The sequence below is a fragment of the Kogia breviceps genome, chromosome 10, assembly GCF_026419965.1.
Source record: "Kogia breviceps isolate mKogBre1 chromosome 10, mKogBre1 haplotype 1, whole genome shotgun sequence".
Classification (NCBI taxonomy): domain Eukaryota; kingdom Metazoa; phylum Chordata; class Mammalia; order Artiodactyla; family Physeteridae; genus Kogia; species Kogia breviceps.
The window spans coordinates 62,257,781-62,282,836 of record NC_081319.1 but is presented as its reverse complement, the minus strand read 5'-3'; the positions used below and the strand labels follow the sequence as shown (position 1 = coordinate 62,282,836).

General features: G+C 41.4%; 2 protein-coding genes across 7 annotated transcripts in view; one reads left to right on the top strand and one right to left on the bottom strand.

Moving 5' to 3' along the window:
* The window catches only part of KHDRBS2 (KH RNA binding domain containing, signal transduction associated 2), a 769,555-nt gene that overhangs the window by 316,874 nt on the left and 427,625 nt on the right, over nt 1–25,056 (top strand). The gene's annotated exons all lie outside the window — the stretch shown is intronic.
* Nucleotides 20,000–23,779, bottom strand: LOC136794902 (uncharacterized). The gene is made up of 2 exons (XM_067043083.1): nt 23,094–23,779; nt 20,000–21,504 (listed from the first exon to the last, which is right to left on the bottom strand). Exons 1-2 carry the CDS (start codon nt 23,257–23,259, stop codon nt 20,000–20,002), a joined length of 1,671 nt encoding a protein of 556 aa, XP_066899184.1. The 5' UTR covers nt 23,260–23,779.

Sequence of the window (25,056 nt, the reverse complement as noted above, 5' to 3'; positions counted from 1 at the left end):
AGCACTTAGCACAGGACCTGGTGCCACATAATGGTGGTTTGGAAGCAGCATTTGTCTTCAGTACACTGCATACCACACACCCATTCATAGCCATGAAGAATAAGACAGTTAACACATAAACACAAATATGTAACTGAAGTTGTGTACTTTTCTCTTGTATCTTAATTACTTGTTAGTTGACATGTATTGTTCATAATTTTTAATTAGTAGAGAATATCTTCAGGTAGACTGGAAGGGGAAAAAGATTAAATGTAATATGTGTAACAAGACAACAATAGTGTTTGAAAATATCAAATGTATTTTATGCAATAGTATGTCAGGTGTTGGCTCATTATAAAACATAATGTAAAATAATCAATACTAATAAAACTAGACATTTGTTGACATCATGCAAAAATTGGAAAAATAAACTCATTGCACTATATGAGGGAAACAGAGAACATTCATATAGTAAGGGAGCAAATTCAGGGTTGCATGCTAAATAGAATTCTCTATTGATTTTCTAAGAAATAGAGGAAGGTTAAATGAATGAAGCTTTCCTAAAGGTTGACAATTTAGCATTCTAGGAAGAGGTTGTTCGAATAAAAATCTTGGCATCAGGCTTGGAGCTGGGAACTAGATAATTAGAAGAGAATGATGAGCAAAGTTTTCTGGATTCCCCTGGCAGGAGTTTTCAGTGGACAGAGAAAGAGAGAATAGCTAAGATTAATCTGTGCAATGAAGAAACACTGTAGATTTCTAAGCTAAGCAATAAACTCAGAGGAAATGGTGGGTAAGATTCATTGATTGGCAGTGATTTTGAGAATGGGGGGAAAAAAGAGAATTTCAGAATGGAAAAGCATCAAAATCTAACCACATAATCTATTTATATACCCAGTTTTAAAATTCCTGTCAAGACAAGGTTATAGAATAATCCCATACCACTCTGATTATTTCATAACTTTATATGCACACAGAATTTCTGCACAATTTATTATCTGGTACTTATCTGAACATTTCCCTAAATAGATCCCATGTTTCTTAACAATGAGAATGCTATGCTCTCTCTTCCTTTTGCTTCTGAACTAAATGTCTGGTGCTGTTGGGTAAACAGTTTTACTATATTTAGCTCAGACCAGACCTCTGGTGATCTAAGTGGTATAGAAAAAGGCTAGGACTGTCTACATTACTAACTCATTTTGTGACTGTAGACAAGTCAGTTAAATTCTCAGAACTTTAGCTTATTCATCTTTAAAAAGAAGGTAATAATAATAGACTGACCTCTGTCATAAGTATTGTGAATATTAAATGGGGTAACGCATATGAAAGGACATAGAAAATTATAAAGCACTATATATTTTTTATTATATATAAGTAAGTTGGTGTTTTAAATCTATCTTATTATTATAGTAGATAAAATCTTGGAATGACTTTTTGAGGTGAAATACGTAAGATGAAATACTATTTCATTACTACATAGATTTTAGACCTGGGCTGTACACTAGGTTAACCCTATTTTATTATAAATACCAGTAATACATCTCGCTTACTTCTTAGACCCCTCGATACTTGTAATCATTTCATTTATATCTTCTCCACTGAAATATATGCTCTATGAGGGCAGGGCTGGCAGTGTCTCTTGTATTCCCATCATTTAGAGTCATACCTGGCACAATAAGTATTTGCTTGATAGACTGACTGAGGGAGTGTCTGGGGATGATGCAGGACATTAAAACCTCATCTGCATGAGGTCTGCAGAATAGTACCCTACAATCAAGATGCTCTCCCTAAACAGATATAGATGGAGACGGAAAACGGAAAACCTTCCTTTGGCCAGTGTGACCTGTTCCTGCTGCCTCTCGGTTTTATCTCTGCCTGTCCAACAGTTCCTCACTGTGCATCAAACACCCCAGGCTCCCTCTTCACCAAGGGCCTTTGAAGATTCTTCTCCAAAATACTGACACAGCCATCTCCTTGTCATTCAGGTCTTAACTCACATGGTAGCATTGCAGGAAATTCTTCCCTCACTGCACAGTCTAAAGTAACCTCCTTATATTTGTACAGCCCTATTATATTTTGTCCAAGATACCACCAGACACCCGATTTAACACTGTGATTCACTGTCCCATCATGCCCTGACCCTCTGCACTTATTTATTTTCCTCATAGCTCTTAACAGCTTCATATGTACTATATATATATTTTTTACTTATTTATTGTTGGTTTCCCTGCAAAATATGTGTCATGAGGACAGGGATTATTGTATCATTTCACTGCTTTATTCTCCCACTTTGAACTAAGCCAAGCACATAGGAAGCACTTAATAAATATTTTTTTCTATGAATGAATAAGCTTTTAAAAAATAAATATTTTGATAACTCTCAATGTTGAATTAGTAAATTTTACAGTCAGTGAAAGCCGTTCTACTTGGTAAATTTTTCCCATTTGCCTTGCTGGCCTCAGCACCAAGCGAAGTGTGGCAACTTCATTCATCACCAAAACCACAAGGGGCAAAAATTAACTGTCAGTTCTTTTTCTTTCATATGAAATCACTTGGTAATTCAGGTTTATTTTGACATTTATATTAAAGTCCATAGAAATGCTCACATATCAGGATATTAATATTTATAAACATCACAGGTGAAGTATTATACCCAGTAAGAGGCAAACTAGAACAAGATAGAAAGCTAATGTCGAACAGTACGGAGGTCCACTGACATCTAATTCCTCTACACAGTGAAGGGTCTTTCCATGGTTAGAACTTTCATCTTCCTCTATGTTATCTACCATCTACCTAACTTGTCCTACAATGGGCTGTGATCGTCTAAGACTGCCGACTGTAGAACATACAACTCCTCATGAAATGTCTGAATGATGTCAGATGTTGGAAAACAATACAGTTTTAGTACTTTAAGTGATTTATTAAGACAAATGATTATTGCCTTGGGAAAAATTTAGAGCTTGGTGGTTTCCATTCAGTCCTATCAAAGCAAGGAGAGTGGCAGGTCAATAAAACATCAATAACTTGAACCCTGCTAATTTAATTTAATTTATTTATTTTAAACATCTTTATTGGAGTATAATTGTTTTACAATGGTGTGTTAGTTTCTGCTTTATAACAAAGTGAATCAGCTATGCATATACATATATCCCCATATCTCCTCCTTCTTGCATCTCCCTCCTACCCTCCCTAACCCACCCCTCTAGGTGGTCACAAAGCACCAAGCTGATCTCCTTGTTCTATGTGGCTGCTTCCCACTAGCTATCTATTTTACGTTTGGTAGTGTATATATGTCCATGCCACTCTTTCACTTTGTCCCAGCTTACCCTTCCCTCTCCCCATGTCCTCAAGTCCATTCTCTACATCTGCATCTTTGTTCCTATCCTACCCTTAGGTTCTTCAGAACCTTTTTTTTTAAGATTCCATATATATGCGTTAGCATACTGTATTTGTTTTACTCTTTCTTACTTTACTCTGTATGACAGACTCTGGGTTCATCCAGCTTACTACAAATAACTGTTTCATTTCTTTTTATGGCTGAGTAATATTCCATTGTATATATGTGCCACATCTTCTTTATCCATTCACCTCTTGATGGACACTTAGGTTGCTTCCATGTCCTGGCTATTGTAAGTAGAGCTGCAATGAACATTTTGGTGCATGACTCTTTTTGAATTATGGTTTTCTCAGGGTATATGCCCAGTAGTGGGATTGCAGGTGAATGCTGCTAATTTTAAACCTTTAATGCTTTGAGAAGGTGCTATAATAAAGTTTTCCTTATATTAGCTAATTTGTCTTGCAAATACAGATTAGGAGTGTCAAATAAATTACTTGACAGATAATGACAAAATGGCTATAAAACTCTAAACTAATAATGTGAATGCCCTTCTCTTGCCTTTATAAGCTGTAAAGGTAAACAAGTATTGTCATTATTATATTTTGTAACACTCCATTATTTAATAGTTCAAGCACTAGGACTGCCACAGAAGGCTGTGCAGACTGTGGCTTGCACAATATTAGGGGCGACATTTATTAATACATCATAGTTTGTGAATGGGACTTCCTGGTATCCCCAAATACAACTTCCCTTTTTCCAACCCTAGTCAGCAGATGATCTTAAAATAATGGCTATATGTAATTTTCCTAAATTGGCTGACTCTCACCTGCAATTAAGTTGAATTAGTAAGTTTTACTAATGCTGAATGATTAATTCATGATTAAAACAAAATACACTACCTCATAATCAGGACTTATGAAGGCTTCAGCAAAATTCTGCCCATTTAATGTGAATTTATACATCCTTTAGTAAAAAAAGATGAAAAGAGGAGTTTCCACACAAACAAGAAATTAGATTTAGGTCACAATAACAAATAGATTACTTTGTTACCTCCTTAAGAGTTCGTTACTGACAGAATTAAGAGATCACAACACTCATTTCTACCAACCCTGTCATGGATATCCTCAGACTTTCCCAGGGGGGCATGTGACCTAGCACTGTGGGATTATCAGAGCCTATTGAATGGGAAAAGTAGTATTTGTCCTGCCTGAGTTGTCTCTAATGATCGTCACTAAAGGTCTGTACCATTTAAAGAAAAGATGTGTGTGTGTGTGCATGCATCAGATCTCAGCAAAAGCCCTTTCCTATAGAAAACTAGCAAATCCAGAGGGACAATCCCAACCCATGTTTGGTTCCTCCTAAATGCCAGAAAGGAAAACATGCTGTTTGAAGCATTTTTATGTTAATTATAGTAACACCAAAAGTGCCGTGAATACTCACACATACACACACACACACACACACACACACACACATATATACATATAAATTTTATACTTATGTAAAATTTTATATTTGTGTGTGTGTCTCAGTGTCTGTGTCCTTTGTTAGTCCTATCAGTCTCACATACACGACTTTAAGTCAATTCAACACAGAAAATGATGGTTCATTCCAGGTTATTTCTCTCTTGCATTAGATTCGATAAATCTCTTGGACACTGATGTGATTCTTGAAATGGGCCAATTAAGGCATATTATATAATTTCAAGTTTGAAATCTTAGAAACCTATATAGGAAACCTACCAAGAGTGTGACTACGGAGGAAAAGTAAAACTCTTTTCCTCCTTATGGTAAAAGCAAATAGAGGACATTCTTGCTTTCTGTTCTTCAAAGACTGTAATCCTAGCTTTGAAATGGGAAAATGACACTGGCTGCTAACTGCAATCATACAGGAAAGTAAGTAGATATAAGGAAAATAAAAAAGAAAAGCAGGGTATTTTCAGTCTTGGACATGGAAGAAGATCTAGACTTTCATGCACTGAAAAAAAAATTTATAACGTGCTAGAAGATTATAAACATAAGAATGTTTAGAAATAGTTGCAATATAAATGTATAGAATTTCATGCTATGATTTGATTAAAAAGTGAAAATTTGGTCAGAGGCTTGTATGCAGGTGAAAAGAATATAAGGAAAACAATGTATTAAATAAAAACCCACCAGCCAGCAAAAGCAATTTTGATAAGTGTTAAGACCACAAGTTACGCATGCCACAACTACTGAGCCCGTGTGCCTAGAACCTATGCTCTGAAACAAGAGAAGCCACCACAGTGAGAAGCCCATGCACTGCAATGAAGAGTAGCCCCCACTCGTGGCAACTAGAGAAAGACTGCACGCAGCAGTGAAGAGCCAACGCAGCCAAAAATAAATACATAAATAATTTTTTAAAAAATTAAAAAGAAAAAGACCACAAGTTGGGACATGGCAGATACATTTTGTCTGGGGATGGCAGGCATTCACAATGTAAGGCAACAACATCTGGCAGGCCAGAGAGTGATCAGGTACAGAGTAAAACAATAACATCCAATGCAGAGGGGGAAACAGAACCTGGATGTCATTCCTTCATTGTTGTGGTGGTTGTTAAAACGTTGTCAAGAGTTTCCTCGGATTTCTATCTTCAAAACCAGTGAATTCCCTTTTCTTTTCCATAATTAACTATAGTCTAATAGTGTGGTAGCTAAGAGCACTAAGCACAAGCCATGCATTTGTGTAATTATTACTTGCACAGAAATGTTTCCTGTATTGCTATAGCACTATGATCATATTCTGAATATACTTGCAAAATTTTATAATCATCTAATATTGAGTATTTCTTCTTATCTGATAAGTTGTAATAGATAATACAGGCCAATGACTTTAAAAGAATTAAAATTATTACTAGTTTTTAGAATAGAACTAATAATTACTATTATATAATTAATAATAATATGACATTATTATTATTATTATTATTGACACCCAAGGCCACTTTACCATTGTTAATTGATTGACATAACCTGAAAGACAGAAGAAAGAAGCAGTGGATTCTGTGAGTGTGATTTTTTTTACAAATCCTAATACAAGTGTTGTCTTACTCCTCTCCAGTACAGGTAATCAAAACTTTATGAATCTAGGGTCAGGATGTGATCATCTGCCTTCTATTTAAGAAACAGTTTATCATAAATTATCTCTGTTCTCATTTGATGCCACTGTTCGAATTCTCTAAGGCTACTCTTCATGAGCCTTGATTGCTTTTTAGATGCTGAGCATCATTCTCCCATTTCTACTAGCACCTTGATTTCATTTTGATGAGTTACTTCTTCTGCATTAACTGACGTTATAATCAAAAGAACTGCTTTTGCAATTCCATATGTAGTCATTAACATGAAGGCTTAGCAGCATTCCTAAAAAGTTATCTGTGTTGTTACAGATTGTAGTTCCTAAGGATACAGGTTTGATCTCCAAGAGGAGAATCTTACCTCTTAATTTTATAGGATTTTAGTATTAAGGAAAGTCTTAGAGGATCAATAGAATGTATATTAAATTCAAAACTTTACTGAATGCTAATCCTGCCAAATGCATAGGTACATAATAAACACATGCCAACACTGACCCTGAAAATACTTTTATAGATGGACAAAAAGACTCATGATTACTGAAGAATTTGGTCCAAAGAAAGGGAACAAGGCAGAAAAGTAGCTCAATAATCAGAATCTGTTAAACAAAATATATAAATTTTAACTGAGTAAATCATTCAAATAAGTAAAATAAATGGTGCTAATTAATGAAAGATGAAAGGTTTGTTTAAATAAGTAACATAAATGGTACAAGGCAAACAGTTTGTTTAAATTCAAGGAACATTTCTGAGCATCAAATGTATGCCAAGCACAATTCTAGCAACTTGTATTACATCAGCCACTGCCCTTGTAGAATTTAAGAAGCAGAAAACTGTTTTCAAGACTTAAAAGATAAATATTATGGAGAAATATTGCAGAGAGAGTTGGAAATGGGAGACCAGATTGGAGAATGAGGACAGTATGGACAATAGTGATGATAGATCAGGCAACACTGATCAAGCAGAAAGTGTTATTTCTAGAGTCAAGAAAAATCAACTGTTGACAAAGACTACTGCCATACAGACAACAGTGAGTTATTCATTGAGACAGAAAGTGAAAAGAGAGAAGGTGGTGAGGGGGCAGAGAAAGAGAGTGTTTTGATTAGCTTCTTCACAGTGTGGATGACCCACTATTTCCGACTGAAAACATATTTTCCCGTAACAAGAAAAACGTACAGAGAATACTATATTTTAAAACTGATTATTTTTGCAAAATTATGTATTCCTGAAATGTGCCTTCAACTTCTGTTTTTGCAATTAGGTCTTACTTTTTAAAGAGCTTATCTTGCAGCTCCACAAGATACAATGTAAGCTTATTTTGAATTGCCCTTCCTTGATTAACTGATCTCATTTTGCTGTTCTGAAGCTTCTTTCAGCAAGCTACAAAGGGAAATGTTTGATTCCTCCAGACAGCATTCAACTTAGACATCCAGGGAACTTGGAAGAGTCCTCATTCTTCCAAGAAATGTATCTTCTATCTCATCTCTAATTCTTGCTTTTGTCCCTTTCTCTGCCTAGTCTACCCAGTCTCTCTACGTAGTGTATGTAAGGATGCATACACAATTCCTTAAAATACAAGTACAAATGGCTTACTAGATAGTCTGTAGTCAATATGGTACACTGGAATTGGTTTTCTTTTTCTATAACCACTGACCTTCTCCCTTATTCATTACCAACAGTTTGAGCAAATCACTTAGCTTTATGCTCATTCTTCTTTAAGAAGAGTCTTAAATTACACAATGTAGGTTTTAAGTCCAGTCAGTTCCAATTTATGATTTCAAGTTCAAATCCAGTTCAAAGTTCCCCTCATCCCTGAATTTATGGCTTGGGCATAGCGGTGGTGAAGGAGCTGTGAGCTGCTCATTCAACTCCTGCCACAGCTCCACCCCACAGGGTCTGGTGTTCCTGGAACTTTGTGGATGGTCTTGGCAGGTGGGGTGGAAGATGTTAAGAAATTGGAGAAAGATGGGCTATAAAACTCACCCTGTAATAACCTGGTTAGTTCGGTTGGTTGGTTGGAGTTGTACTTCATGTACTTTCCTCTGATGGGCTATTTGGATGATAGGCTACGGAATTGTTGTTGATCATCAAATATTACTTGTCTTCCTCTCAGCCGAGTGAGCTCAGGGAGCAGTTCAGCTTCTCACAGTGCAGTGCTTTCCCTTCTCTCAGTACCTCTGGCTGCAGGTCTGCCTTCCTCCTGCTCCCAGCACTGCAGGTGAGCTTTGTCCTTTCTCTCTGAGCATGTGTAAGTTTACTGCACCTGGCCCCAGCATTGAAGGATTTCACCAGGATCCGTGCAGGCCCTGCCCTTTCCTCATTTGCCCACGGGGATGTTGGTGAGCTCTTTCCACTGGCAGTGTTAGGTCTTTCTTTCAGGACAATTCTCTCCCCATTATTGGTATATTTTCTCTATATGTTTTCCTTTTTTTCTTCTTTTGTAACAACTCCTGTTACTTCTGGTAAGTCTCCTGGATCTTTCTTCAAATAATCTTTTTCTAACAGTTTCTATCTTCTTATCATTTTAGTCATGTGTTCCAGAGATACGGTCTCCAAAGTCTTCTAAGCCACAAATTCAGGTGAACTGTTTAGTTGGACATCATGTAGATATTGTTTTGTTGTATTTCTTCAGAAAGTACTATACCTGCATTGCCTAGGTAGTTCTTCTGTTTTTCTGTTCAGGTTTATTTCTGTCCTCTCCGCAACTTTATTTCACTGAGCAGGTTTTTCTGACTGCTTTTTTCTGCTTTCTCTTGTCCTTTCCATTTTATTCCTCCCTTCCCTTCCCATCTTGATGTAGGTCAGTGTTTTGGGGTAACTTTAGTGCTCCAAAGTGTTAGAAACTGAAATAGTCTCCCCCATATGGACCAAAAGTGTAGAACTAAGCAGGCCACCAAAAACATAGTGAGAACCTAAAAAATGTTGTCTTGTTCTCCAGTCTCCCATCACTTTCACAGACTTGAAGGCTCACCCATTCTGGTTCTTCTTGGCCTCTCTGCCAGGGAGAATAGACATACTCCAGTGGGTCTGTGGCAGCTTTCCACCTGGATGAAGTTTAGATCTGTGCAAGCCAAACTTTTTCTCAAATATCCACTCCACCATGACCATTCTGAGTTTTCCAACACCGGGTTTCATGTACTCACTCAGCCCACAGGCGATAAAAGGCCAGTCCAGTCAATTCTGTTAGCTAAGCTTCTCAGAGGTTTCAAGGCCTGATGTACACATAAGCTTCTGAGGATGTCAGCATTTATTTCCCCCAAAATATACTTCTACTTTAGAGCTCGTAAAGAAAAAGAAGGGAGCTGCATTTAGGTCACTATCTTCCCAGAACTACTGTCTTCCACAGTTAGTTTAGTTTAATGAAATCACTTTTTACTTAGCATGTGGAAAAAAACATCCAAAGTAAGTTTATAGACACCATAGCTTTTAAATTTTAACTTTGTGTATCATGCAACACTTCTAAGATAAGTACTTTATTTTGTGACAAATTATGTATTTAAAATAAAATAATAAAACTTTCCACAGAGAAAAAGCATAGCATTCCATTAATATCTACCTCTGTAAAGACTAGATACACAGTAGTTTCCATATGTTTTGTATAGATGTTACCAATTTGATATGCACGAGTTCTAATGGAGGTGTTTTCCTAATGGCAGAATTGTTATAATAACCTATTTGGGAATTCAGAGCATTCATGTAAGTGATAAATTTGTCAGTAACGATTCCTATTTGCCATTAATAGCCAATTCTGATGGTAAAATTCACTTTAATATGTTTTTCACTAGAAAAGTTAGAATGCTAGTGGTTTATTTCTGCTCTCTTTGTATACCTTCCACCTGTAGATTTTTCTTTAGGGAAGGGACAGTGTGTTGGTTTAGAATCTCTGACCCGCTAGGCAATATGGTGGGTGGCTTATAGGCATTACCTTTCGTTACCCTCACGAGTCTGAGAAGGACGTGCAGTGCTCATCACATAGATGAGGAGACCAAGACTGAGCCCAGCTGTAGCTACACAAGCACCCAGCCCAGCAAGGCCCACCTGACATGACAGCCCAGGGCTTTCTCACTTTGGATAATAAAGGCAGAATAGAATGTCTAAGATCTGATCTGGTTAAACATCTGTATTTAATTACAAATCTGTTGATAAGTGACATAAACTAGATTTAAAGAAAACATAGGAAATACTACCTTTGTATATTTTCATTTGGTATTTACCATTTCATTTGGTATTTACCAAGATCCATATGATAAATAATTACCAGAAGCTAATAATTTGCTTTTGTAAAAATGTTAATATTACAAGGCAATTTTAAAATCTATCTTCAAATCCTGATGCTTGGCAGAGATTTATCTTAATAATTATCTCTTTCCCTATTTTGTTTATAGTTTCTCTTAGGGACTGCCAAAATAACGAATATATGCCACTGGTTATTCTCAGGAATAAAAACAAAGTGCTGTTTGAAATTACCATTCCGCTGCTTCATGAAGGGCCCTCTTACCTGAGTAAACGAAGTTATAGATTTAACCAGTGTTCACTATGGGGAGGGCTGTTCTGTTTAATTTAGACCTATGAGAAGTGATTCATTTAGATTATATCATAAAACCATTTACAAATAAGTAAACAAATGGGGGTGGGGAGAGAGAGATTGAGAGTCAGAGACAGAGGCTGGAGGCAGATTCTCATGGAAATCTTAATCAGGAAAAACAGTGATAAGGCCTCACAAAGAACTGCATCCTGGGTGGTCCCGGGCACCGCAGGGAATCCCAGAAGTACCTCGAACAAGAAAACGCCCCGCCTCTCTGTGTGCCTGGCCACCCTCCATGTCTCATCTACCAACCACGCCCCTCCTCCCCCACTTCTGCTCCCTCAGGCTTCCTGACCCCTCCCAAGCTTGTTTTTCCTTCGGAGATGCTGCTCTCTCTCTCTCTCTGCCCCTTGGATCTCCTTTCCACTCTACTCTCACTGTGCCTCTTATTCTCATTCTGCTGTAGGGCCTTAACTATACTTACACCCCTACTTCCCTATCGATACTTTTGAGCTCTGAGTTTTTTTTCGGCTGGCAATAAGATACTGGAATGTCCCCCCTGGGCAGAAACCGTTCCGAGCAAACAAGTATGGCGGGTGATAAGAATGATTAAGCCAGGGTTTAAAGGTCGCCCTAGCCAACCATAACTCATGTGACTCAACCCCCCACCACAAAAACACGAAAATGTAAAGTAGGCATCCGACAGCTAACCAATCAAGGAACTAGAGCCAAGTCCCCACTCCGGTCCGGAACAAACAAACCAATGAGGAAAAAAACCCTTGATATATCCACACTTTGCATAATGAAAATTGAAAGCTATAAAATGTATGTGATTCCGCTTGGGGGGGGTTCCTCTTCGGCCTCCTGCGTGAGGACCAAGGAACCCCGGTGCACCGGCTCCTAATAAACCTCTTGCGTGTTGCAGCGACTCTCGACTCTTGGCGGTTCTTGGGCGAGCTGGGATCCCTCGGAGACCGTTCAGGTCTAACACTGCATGTATCTGTGATTACTGATTCAAAGCGCACAGCTTGGAAAATTGACTTAAATATCACAGCACTTACAAATAAAACCTAATATTTTTCTGCCTCATATTTCACTGATATACTGTTACCATAGGTATTTCTTTCTTCATTTTTTTCTCCCTTTCTTCCTTCTTTTCTTAAATTTCAGTGGAGGCATTTATCTATTTATTTCTTGTAAACATAGGGGAGAGAAATCCTACCATAGTCTAATAATTCAAACATAGCACAAAATTACAATTATAACTTCATATGTGTTGCTATATTTGTATGACTTTAACTGAACAGGATAGTTCTTAAATTGTAAAAGAAAATAACACAAATTCTAATTCCTTTAAAATGTATTCCAATTGAAAATACATAATTTTGATAGACCTTAGTTCATAACACTATGCCATCCATTTAATAAATATGTATCAAATGAATTATTTGATAAATCTGCCAAATATGTTCTTAGTGTTCTTAAATTAGCTTGATTCTTAGAAATTATAAATATATGAATGAATAAACACCTGATTATGCTACTATTTAGGGAGATGTTTCTTTTAAATACAGGACAGGGAGAGGCAAGAAAAAAATAAAATGTCTGAACCAGGAATATTCACCTTATTCCAGTGGTTTCTTGGCCTCTTAGGTCTCACAAAATCCACCTTCCGAAAAGATGAAGTCAGGGTTAGAATGCTTATAAAGTATGGACATATTCAGCTAGGCACAATATTAAGACTTGGAAAAAAAAGGTAAATATGTGAGGTGATGGATGTAAAACAACTCAGTTGGGGGAATTCTTTCACAATGTACACATATATCAAAGCCTCACATTGTATACTTTTTATATCTTACAATTTTATTTGTCAAATATACCTCAATAAAGCTGGAAAAGAAACAAACTTTATGTTATTTATAGACTATAAAAATAAAAAGTTGAGCTGTCACATCCTATGAAATCATAAAGACTTTGGCTCCTTAAGATTCGGTGTCATTCTTATTTTCTTCTGCTAGGTAGATCACTGTTCACTTTGAGGTCACTTTAGAAACAGATGAAACCTCCAGATACTCTGCCTAGAAAAAGGCACAGTCACCTTAATATTTTACCCAATAGTCCAGGGGATCCACATCATGGATCCCAGTTTAAGGGCCTTATGCTAGAAACATCAAATGCTTAGTATGGGAAAAGGAATTATAAAAATGCACAACTAAAACCCCATTAAAATGTTGAAGTTGTTCTATATTGGAAAATTAAATGATTTATATTGAAAAGCACAGGTCATTTTGCCTCAAACTTCCTGAAGGTAATTATAATAGAAATGTAGGTTTTCTTACAGTTATCTTCTTAAATGAATGAATATTTTATCTTATGATGAGGTAATTTTACGACCAAACTGTAATTCATTACCTGTCAGCATAATTCTCACTTCCAAATTTCATTTTAATCAGGATACAAATGCTATATCAATATATTACATTTAGAAAATACTCTATACAGAGATTTACTTTCCTTCAATATCAATCATAAGACTTTGAGCAGGAGTAAAATTCTGTATACGCTGCATAAATGTGAAGTTTTACTGACTGTTACCAACTGACCCTAAACTTCTTATCTAAGTAATAAAATAAGGAAATGTAGTTCACTATAAAAATATACGCGAGTGAAGAAACTTGACTGTAGGTTGTCTATTACACTTTAGATTACTTTATTGCAGTCACTCAAACCTCCACGTCATTGGAAGTGATTCTCTAAACATTATCCCTCAGAATATTGGGAGCCCCCTTGCTCTCTACTCTCCTCGCAAGAAAATGCCTTAACATTCTCTGTAATAGGAAAGTTTTCCCGCAGTCCAGAACATCCATAATTTAAATTGTACCTATTACTTATTTCTGGTTCTTTGGGAATAAAAATAATTGTATAACATTATAATGAAAGAAATGCTTCCATGTATTGGTGACCAGAGGGACTGTTTTTAGGATATTATTAGGATATTAGATTTTCCACAACTTACATCCAACCAATCTGGAAAACATCCATCCCCCCTTGCTTTGTGGCCTCTATTTACATGCATCAAGGATGGGGTTTCAGGGGCAAAGGTAACTGCAGAAAATAATGTTCACCTGAAAACTAAACATCTCTCCAAATCCCACTTGACTTTTATTAGCTGAGTGTAAATACTCAGAAATAAATGAGCAGGAGGGCTGATGTCCTCCTGTGCTCCTCCCAAGCCTGGCTCCAGGCCACACTGCAGCAGCCTGGAATCTGGGCCCTCTTGCCTCATGTTAAGCCCTTCAAGGCTCCACAGGCATAAGGGCATGATTGGTCTGGGGGCAGATGTTTCAAGGGCCGTGAACCTGAACCTGGCTGCTAGCACATGGTGAACCCTGAGCCCTCAGAGAGAGGTATGGAAAAACCCTCTGAGCTCTTATCATTTGATTTCAGCATTTTCCCTATATTTTTTCCATCTCAGCTCTAGGTAGTCAACATCAAACTCCCCTTTACCAAAGAGCAACAAGACTTAACTTACACTCCTCATCCAAGTGCTGTGATTAACAAATTCTCTGCAGTTATCCATTGATATTCCTGAATTACATATAATATAATGCAATATAAAGTTCAACATTAAAACATCTAAATATGTCTAGGTATCCAGATGTTTACTCATGTGTAGAACAAAATGTACACATATTTGACTAAAGATTTTTTTATCCTGTTGACAGACTCTATTTTTGCTTAAACACCTGTGTAGAAATCTGCTCAAGTGGTTTTCTTTTGAAGCATTTTTCTGCCACTGCTATGTAGCTCATTCATCTGTTATTTATGTCAAAATCACTTGAAAGCTAGACCAAGACAATGATTGCTTAATTTGTTTTAGATAACACAATGTCTATAAATCACATTAGCTAATTGTTCCTCAGAAGTTACTTTTAAAAAATTTCAAAAATCCAATCACAACAAGTAATAATAGGTTGTTAATTTCAAGGAAGAAAAAAAATTGTATCTTTTAGAAATAGTCTACTTTCAGAAATTAAAATTTGATCAATATGCTAGTGCAGGTCTAATATGCTGGAGAGAAGTGCAAGTTGACAGTGGATGTGTTATTTGCACATGTATATGTCCCCTCTCCCCTGGAAACCCAACTCCCTGAAGTCAGAAATCAGAGTTAGATTATACTTTACAAGCCCCGTGCTGCCTGATACGCCTACATGCACTGTCTGCCTCAGTAAAAAAAAATTTTTTAACATCTTTATTGGAGTATACTTGCTTTACAATGGTGTGTTAGTTTCTGCTTTATAACAAACTGAATCAGTTATACATATACATATGTTCCCATATCTCTTTCCTCTTGCATCTCCCTCCCTCCTGCCCTCCCTATCCCACCCCTCCAGGTGGTCACAAACCACTGAGCTGATTTCCCTGTGCTATGTGCCTGCTTCCTACTAGCTATCTATTTTACGTTTGGTTTAGGTTTGGTAGTGTAAGTAGCCTCTTGCAATGTGAAAGGTTAAAAATGTTTAACTGAATTTTTATGTTTACAAGAAATTCTTCTACAACAACATATGTATATATGATATGTGTGTGTTTCTAAAGAGCAGTGTTATTCCTCTATAACACCAATTTTGATACAGTGAACCCTAAGTAATAGACCTTTTAGGTTCACTCTTGATTTTTTTCTATAAATGGATCCATGTGGTAATGAACTGCAGTACAAGGAGGTTTGGCATTTTGTGTTGCAGTGTGTTCAGAGGGAAAGGAGTACATTTCTGGATCTGGATCAGAGTCTGTCTGTAGATAACATTATGTTTTATAAAGTTAACTGAAAAAAATAAAATTGGCCATTCCATAGGGCAAAGTATGAGATTCTTAAAAGCTGTCTGGAGGAAGCAAAGTTTTGTCAGGCTTACTTTTTAACATATTGCTAAAAAATTATTCTAACTTATAGATCACAAGTGTGGTTATCAAGAAGAAACCTTTCACTTGAATTTATCAGGGCTCATATACAGGCTTTCACATCAAAAAGTGGAGAATGAGGGTGGGCCTGTAAGATTCTGCAGGCTGTGTCCCCCAAGCAGACTACATTAGGGAACTCTCTTAATTTAGAAGGGGTTAGAACCCATTTTGCAAAATATTCTGTGAAACATTCATTCTACACAGAGATTTATGGGAAAAGAAAAAGTTAGAAGGGCCCTTTGGTCACTTCAGTTTAGAAAATGCTGCCTTCAGTATTTCCTTCTTAGAGATTTACACCCAAATTACCATTTTAAAGGCTCTGAGGGGTCCCGAAGCTTCACTAACTTTTTAACCCGATTTGCAATATTTATTTGACCAAGTATCCCTTTGTGTAGGAAATTATCTTGCTTATTCTCAGCACAGTTCAGGAAACATTATATAAGTATCTTTGCTTATGGAATGTGAGTCCTGACAACAATTGTATTTATCTCATCCTGAAATTTCTGTATTCTCAGGTGTTCTCTTAGATTCAAAACATATTACATAACACTAAGTGCCACAATTTAGCATCACCTTAGACCATCTCATCTCATGCTCAGAACATAGTCTTAGGTAAAACAGATGGACATGGGACATTCTCTACTTGTGCATGTCTCCGAGGGATCCCAGCTCGCCCAAGAACCGCCAAGAGTCGAGAGTCGCTGCAACACGCAAGAGGTTTATTAGGAGCCGGTGCACCGGGGTTCCTTGGTCCTCACGCAGGAGGCCGAAGAGGAACCCCGCCCAAGCGGAGTCACATACATTTTATAGCTTTCATTTTTCATTATGCAAAGTGTGGATATATCAAGGTTTTTTTTCTCATTGGTTTGTTTGTTCCGGACCGGAGTGGGGACTTGGCTCTAGTTCCTTGATTGGTTGGCTGTCGGATGCCTACTTTACATTTACCGGAGTGGGGTCTTGGCTCTAGTTCCTTGATTGGTTAGCTGTCGGATGCCTACTTTACATTTTCGTGTTTTTGTGGTGGGGGGTTGAGTCACATGAGTTATGGTTGGCTAGGGCGACCTTTAAACTCTGGCTTAATCATTCTTATCACCCGCCATACTGGTTTGCTCGAGGTCTCATCCCCCGCCATACTTGTTTGCTCGGAACGGTTTCTGCCCAGGGGGGACATTCCAGTATCTTATTGCCAGCCGAAAAAGCTTAAAGCTCAAAAGTATCCATAGGGAAGTAGGGGTGTAAGTATAGTTAAGGCCCTACATTCCCCCCTTTTCTTTTTGCAATTAATTTCAATCATGGAATTTCAGCCTCTCTCTGCAAGCTTTGATATTGTTGTCTTAGCATTAACACTTGTACTGCGCTGACACGTTGCCTGATAAAGGCTATCAAGCGATTTAAAATGCATGGTCCAAAAGTTAAGAGCAGCAACAAAATAATGAGGGGTCCTAACAAGGTGGAAATTAAAGTAGTAAGCCAGGGTGATTTGTCAAACCATGATTGGAACCATCCTTTTTGATTTTCCCTTTCTTGTTGCCTTTTGTCCAGGCGCTCCCTAAGCCTGTCCATAGTTTCGGTGATAGCCCCAGAATGATCAATATAAAAACAGCACTCTTCTTTTAGTGCGGCACATAGTCCACCTTCCTTAAGGAACAGCAGGTCTAGTCCCCTCCTGTTCTGCATTACTACCTCTGAGAGCGAGGTGAGTGATTCTTTTAACTGAGTTATGGAACTTTCTAACGCCCGGAGATCGACATCTACAGCCTGTCTTAAGTTAGCATAGTAGTGAGGTTGTTGGATGAGGGCTGTTGCACCTGTTCCTACCCCGACTGCCGTTCCTAGTCCTAGGAGTACAACCAGGGTGAGGGTTACGGGCTCTCTCTTAAGTCTCCTTTTGCCTTCATATTCGTCTAGAAAAGATGAATCTGAATGATAGATGAGTCTGGGGACCAGCTGGACTAACACACAAAAGTCGGCCGAAGCATTGAGGACCTCTAGAGAAATGCAAGGGGTCAATCCCGTGTTACATGCCCACCATCCATCCTGAGGAGGGAGGAGATATCCTGAGCCCTGTGGGAGGCTTGAATTGGTACAGAGATGTCGATGGGACGGGGGGGGGCGTTCCTACACATGTACCGTTTCCTGATACTGAAGACAAGGTCAATTTACTATTTCCTTCTTGTTTCCATCGACATTGATCTGAAGAGTTGACATTACTAAAATTAGTACTATATCCTATAGCATCATAATAAGGGGGAGGAGCAGCATAGCAAAGCCAACATGATTTGGTAGCCTCTGGATTTGTGGCATTTAGGACCCCAAAAGCCGCCTGGACCAATGAGAGCATTCGGTCTCGGGGGGCTCTGGGTTTGATTGTTATTTCTTTTAGTCCAGAAGTCTGGTTTCTTATCCCTGGTAGTATTGTGGGTGGGGCCAAGGGTAGCAGAGGGTGCCCAATCTCAGGATTGGGGCCCATAGGGACGGGAGTAGGGGTCTCGATCTTTAATTTGATGGTCATTAGGAGCCCATCATCATATTCTGCTTTGTAAAACCTTATACCCCATGAATGGCCACCTATCCAATTTTTGTTTTTCTTCCCAGGTTCACTAAAAGAAATTTTAAGGGGATGGCACCACGTTGAACATTCGGGCACATTGTCGTGATGAGTGTAGTTGGCCATTACCTTGATAAAATCCCAGCTAGAGGTGGGTTTCCAGTAGGTGTCCCCAGTGGTTTCACATCCCCAGCTCTTGCAATAGAAATGTTCTCTTCCCCCGCACCGATAATTCAAAGACCGGTGACGATGGAATCCAGGGCATACATAAAAGGAGAGGGCCCTGAGCATGATTCTCTGATTCTTGGTCGAACAACCTCCCCCCCCAGGGACTAAGCCCCAGTCCCCGGGCGCTGTCCCCGGCCGCTGATTCGGGGCAGTTTGTTGATCGTGATATCCCCCTACATCCCAGTTAGGCGGGGCTCCCAGGGCCAACTTACAAACATCGGGGAAGAGGTCTGGCCACCAGGTCCAAGGGGCAGCGGTATGGCTAACAGACCATATTACATCTCCAGTTTGGGAAATTACCTGCCAGGTTAAATGCTGGGGCAGGTGAGGACTAAAGTTACTCACAGCCAGTAGGGGTAACAAAGTCAGAGTTATGAGTCTAGTGAGCGCAGGAGCTTGAGCTTGAGTGGGTTGCTGGTCTTTTGGGCCCGCCATTCCGATGATGATGCAGACGCTGGCGCAGCTTTTACGTGTGAGGCGTGAATCCAAGCAGCGATGCCGTCTACCTTTATAGCCGTGGGGGTGGTGAGCAGGACGATGTATGGTCCTTTCCACCGAGGCTCTAGTGTCTGGGTTCGGTGTCGACGGACGTACACGGAATCTCCGACTTGGAAGGGGTGAGCCTCTGCTGGTGTTCCCGGTCGGTAAGCCTCTGCCAGCTGAGACCACACCTCCTTTTGGACCAACTGGAGTCCCAATAGCCTAGCATATAAGTCAGTGTTATTCTGGCAGTCAGGACTTATTCCTTCCCCGAGCGTGAGAAGGGGAGGTGGGGCCCCGTATAGAATTTCAAATGGAGTGAGATGATAGCGGGATGGGGTATTTCTAGCCCGAAACAGGGCTAAGGGAAGGAGCACCGTCCAATCTGTACCGCCAGTCTCTATGGACAATTTAGTTAGGGTCTCTTTTAGAGTTCTATTCATTCTTTCTACCTGTCCTGAACTCTGGGGTCTATAGGCACAATGTAATTTCCAATCAGTCCCCAGGTATTTGGCCACACCCTGACTTACCTGGGCGACGAAGGCGGGACCATTATCGGATCCTATTACCTTTGGTGCCCCGAACCGGGGGAAAATTTCTTCTAAGATCTTCTTGGTCACCACAGTAGCTGTCTCCTTTTTCGTTGGGAAAGCTTCTATCCATCCTGAGAAGGTATCTATGAAAACTAGGAGATACCTGTTACCATACCTTCCGGGGCGTATTTCAGTGAAGTCGACCTCCCAATAGGCTCCTGGGCGGTCTCCTCTGAGCCTTTTCCCGCTCTCAAGCTTTCCTTTATGGGAGTTTACCTGTTGGCATGGAATGCACTCCCGGGCAATCTGTTCAGCTAATTTGGTTAGTCCAGGAGTATCATAACCTGCCTTGTGTAGTAGGGATACCATTTTTTTTTGGTTCCCAAGTGTGTCCATCTGTGAATCTGTTGTAGCATGGATTTTGCTTGTTGAGGAGACAATGTTTCTTTGGTTATGGCTGGGGGAGTTATTCCCCTGTCATTTGGTTCCCCAGGACTCTTATCCGATAGTTCTAGTATAATTTCCCCTAGCGCCACTTCTCGTGCCACCCTATCTGCCATGTTGTTGCCCCGTGTCACCGGGGTATTGTCCTTCTGGTGCCCGGGGCAATGAATGATGCTGACTTTAGTGGGGAGCATGAGGGCAGCCAGCAGGGCCACTATTTCTTCCTTGTTTTTAATTTCTTTGCCCGCTGAGGTGAGCAGCCCTCTTTGTTGGTAGATGGCCCCGTGGACGTGGGCGGTAGCAAATGCGTACCTACTGTCCGTATAGATGTTTACCTTTTTGTTTTCTGCTAGTTCCAATGCCCTGGTCATGGCAATTAGTTCAGCCCGTTGGGCCGATGTCCCTTGCGGTAATGCGGCTGCCCAGATGACCTCTTTCCCATCTACCACAGCTGCTCCCGCCCGACGCTTACCTTCTTCTAGGAAACTGCTTCCATCGGTAAACCCGGTAAAGTTGGCATCGGGGAGAGGCTGATCCATCAAGTCTGGCCTGCTACCGTGTGCTGCAGCCAATACTTCCTGACAATCATGGATGATGGTGGTGCCTTCTAGGTCGGGGTCAGGCAGCAAGGTGGCCGGGTTAAGTCCTGTGGCTGATGTAAACTTAATACGGTCTGAATTTAACAGCAGGGTTTGGTAATGAGTCATTCTGGCATTTGTTAGCCACCTGTCGGGTGGCTGACGAATCACACTTTCTAATGCATGGGGGGCTGTTATCGTTAAGTTCTGTCCCAAAGTCAATTTGTCAGCATCTTTGACCAAAGCGGCCACGGCGGCGATTATTTTTAAGCAGGCGGGCCATCCTGTTGCCACAGGATCCAATTTCTTTGATAGGTACGCAACCGGGCGATTCCAGGGGCCCAGTTTCTGAGTTAGTACTCCCTTTGCGATACCTTTATTCTCGGCCACGTACAGATGGAAAGGCTTAGTTACATCTGGTAGCCCCAAAGCCGGGGCTGATAGTAGGGCTCGTTTAATTTGGTCAAAAGCCCGTTGTTCTTTATCACCCCAAGCGAAAGGGATGCCGTTCTTGGTCAGGGGATACAAAGGGGCTGCTAATTCAGCAAACCCTGGAATCCATAGCCTACAGAATCCGGCCGTCCCCAAAAATGCCCTAACCTGTTTAGGACTCTTGGGGGTCGGTATGTGGGCAACGGTGTTTTTCCTGCTTTCCGAGAGCCATCTCTGTCCTTCTTTTAGCAAGTACCCCAGGTAACTGACCTGTCGTTGACATATTTGTGCTTTCTTTGCTGAAGCCCGATATCCCTGTGTCTCAAGTTCCGTTAATAGCCTTTCAGTCCCCCTGACGCAGTCTTCTTGGGTCTCTGCCGCTAAAAGAAGATCATCAACATATTGAAGGAGAGTTACCTTTGGGTTGGACTCTCTATAGGATGCCAAATCCTGGTGTAGGGCCTCGTCGAAAATGGTGGGGGAGTTCTTGAATCCTTGGGGTAGGCGAGTCCAGGTCAGCTGGCCTGACATCCCCGACGCTGGATCCTTCCATTCGAATGCAAAGTAAGGCTGGCTGAGAGAGGAGAGTCTCAGGCAGAAGAAAGCATCTTTAAGATCCAAAACAGTGTACCAAGTGTGCTGAGGTGGAAGAGTACTTAAGAGATTGTAGGGGTTGGGTACCGTGGGGTGGAGGTCCGCTACCCGCTTATTCACCTCACGTAGGTCTTGTACCGCCCGGTAATCATTAGTTCCTGGCTTTTTAACTGGTAAAAGAGGGGTATTCCATGCAGATTGGCACCTTACCAGGATCCCTAATTCCAGCAACCTTTGTATGTGAGGACGAATGCCATCCCGGGCTTCCTTGCTCATAGGGTACTGGCGGACTGTCACCGGGGGTGGCGGTTGCTTTGAGTTCTACCACCACGGGGGGGCGATATTTTGCCATTCCCATACCGGCAGTTTCTGCCCAAGCCTGTGGAAACCTGGTCACCCAATCTTGCATATCAACTTGTGGAGGCGAGGGCACTTCATATAACCTATGTTCATCTTCCAGCTTCACAGTCAAAATTTGGAGTAATCTCCCTTGGTTGTCAGTTATAGTGGGCCCTTCTGGTTGAAAGTGGATTTGGGCCCCCACCTTAGAGAGTAAGTCCCTGCCTAGCAGAGGGTATGGGCACTCAGGTATGACCAAGAATGAGTGGGTTACTTGTCCCACCCCAAGGTCTACTGTCCTTCGTGTGGTCCATGAGTACTGCTTATTTCCTGTAGCCCCCTGGACCCATGACCTTTTAGTTGAGAGGGGGCCTTTTGGGTGGAGGAGGACTGAGTGCTGAGCGCCGGTGTCTACCAAGAACTGGACGGGTTCCCCCTCCACTTTAAGAGTTACCCTGGGCTCGGGGAGAGGGTCCGAGCCCTGACTTCCCTAATCTTCCTCTTCCAGGGGTAAAATTTTATCTCTGGTTGGTTTTCCCCCATTCTTCTTTTTAGGGCATTCTCTTACCCAGTGACCTTTTTCTTTACAGTAAGCACATTGATCCTTGTCTAATGGTCGCCTTTTATCCATTGTCCGCCCTTCCTGTCTATTCCTGTCTCTAATATTTCCTCCTCTGACTACAGTGGCCAGTATCTTACTCAAATTCCTCTCTTGCCGCTTGTCCCGCCTTAATTCACGGGCCTCTTGCTCCTTCTGCTTCCTTTCTTCCCTTTCCTCTTCTGTTTCCCTCTTATTATATACTTTATCTGCCTCTTTTACTAAGTCCTGAAGTGAGAAACCTTGTAGGCCATCCAGCCTTTGTAACTTCTTTCTAATGTCAGGGGCCGCCTGGTCAATAAAGGCCATTGCTATGGTGGCCTTATGTTCCTCAGAAGTTGGATCATAAGGAGTGAACCGTCTAAAAGCCTCCATTAAGCGTTCTAGGAACACGGTTGGCGACTTCTGGGGCCCCTGAGTTACCTCTCTTACCTTGGCCAAATTCGTGGGGCGCCTGGCCGCTCCATGGAGACCCGCCACCAGAGCCTGGCGATACATCTTCAGGTGCTCCTACCTTCTGGGGTATTGAAGTCCCAATTCGGCCTGACGAGTGGAAAACCGGCATCAATCTTGTTAGGCAACTGGGTAGGTTGCCCATTGGCGCCTAACACATTCTTTCTAGCCTCCAAGAGAACCCGTTGCCTTTCCTCAGTTGTGAGGAGAGTCTGGAGGAGCTGTTGACAATCGTCCCAGGTGGGTTGGTGGGAGAAGACAAGAGACTCTATTAGAGCAGTGAGAGCCTGTGGATTTTCAGAGAAAGTAGGGTTATGCATCTTCCAGTTATAAAGATCTGCAGAGGAAAAAGGGCCAGTATTGGAGGGGCCTATTCCCGTGGTTATCGGGGGGGCCATATTCTCTAAGGGGTAGAGCGGTAGAATCCGGGGAAATAGCCCTCCGGCTTCTGGTGCCCGCCGAGGGACCCCCCCCCCCTCTGCCACAACAGGTGGCCCTATTGGTGCGGAGGGTTGTGGAGCTGGGGAATCGGGAGGCGGTATGGGGTCTAGGGCTGGAGGGTAAGGTGGTGGTGGGGGATCGAGGAGAAGCAGATCGGACTGCAAGTCTGGATATATCGCCTTCCGTGGGTCCGGGGCTTCAGATGACTTCTCGGCGTCCGGGGCTTTTTTTTCAGGGCCAGTACTTCCGACCGTGCTGGTGCGCATGCAAACATGCCTGTTGAGAGAACAAAGGGCCGGACCCACGGAGGCGGGGAGAGAACCAGATCTTCCCAGACCAGGATATATGGTATCTGGTCTGGGTGTCCGTGGGGTCCTGTGTTAAAGACCCTAGACTTGACTAGCCTGACCTGATCTAACAGAAAGGATCCCTCGGGTGGCCACCCCGTCTGAAATGTAGGCCACTCAGAGGTACACAGCATTTGCCATCTCCCTTTCCTTACTTCTACCGAAAGGTTGTGGGCCCTAGCCCTAACTTCGGTCCAGTGACTTAGTGTGAGAGAGAGAAGAGTCGTCATAGTTTGTCCCATTATCGTCCGTCAGGAGAAAGATAGAGCACAGGAGAACAATAAAATTTCAGAAGACACACATTAATATTGCCGCCGCGAGCTCGTTTTAAAACTGCAACCAACTCAGATTCAGATGGCAGTTTGTATATCCTGCCAGGACCGGTGAAGGGAGACAAAATTTGTCTCTCCTTCCAGATGGACCACCAGGGCGTCCCCCAGGGTCCGTGGACACCAGCTATTGGCACGTCTGCCTAGCCAGGAGTCCAATACAGATTTCACAGCGAGCCGGTTCGCACGGCTTCTTTCTGATGGCGGCTTACAGAGGACAGAAGACGAACAGACAGACAATTAGGCCTACCTGATACCTCCGACTCCCGATGTTCTTGTGACCCGGGGGCGAGTGGGGATCCCGGACGAGCCCCCAAATGTTAGACCTGAACGGTCTCCGAGGGATCCCAGCTCGCCCAAGAACCGCCAAGAGTCGAGAGTCGCTGCAACACGCAAGAGGTTTATTAGGAGCCGGTGCACCGGGGTTCCTTGGTCCTCACGCAGGAGGCCGAAGAGGAACCCCGCCCAAGCGGAGTCACATACATTTTATAGCTTTCATTTTTCATTATGCAAAGTGTGGATATATCAAGGTTTTTTTTCTCATTGGTTTGTTTGTTCCGGACCGGAGTGGGGACTTGGCTCTAGTTCCTTGATTGGTTGGCTGTCGGATGCCTACTTTACATTTACCGGAGTGGGGTCTTGGCTCTAGTTCCTTGATTGGTTAGCTGTCGGATGCCTACTTTACATTTTCGTGTTTTTGTGGTGGGGGGTTGAGTCACATGAGTTATGGTTGGCTAGGGCGACCTTTAAACTCTGGCTTAATCATTCTTATCACCCGCCATACTGGTTTGCTCGAGGTCTCATCCCCCGCCATACTTGTTTGCT

Bases quoted from the DNA above. Each gene is read 5' to 3' on its own strand.
- LOC136794902 (XM_067043083.1), bottom strand. From the start codon at position 23,259: ATGGGCAACCTACCCAGTTGCCTAACAAGATTGATGCCGGTTTTCCAC. The intron at 21,505-23,093 runs GTAAGAGAGGTA...TTTTAGCGGCAG, and splicing joins GCCCCACGAATTTGGCCAAG to AGACCCAAGAAGACTGCGTC.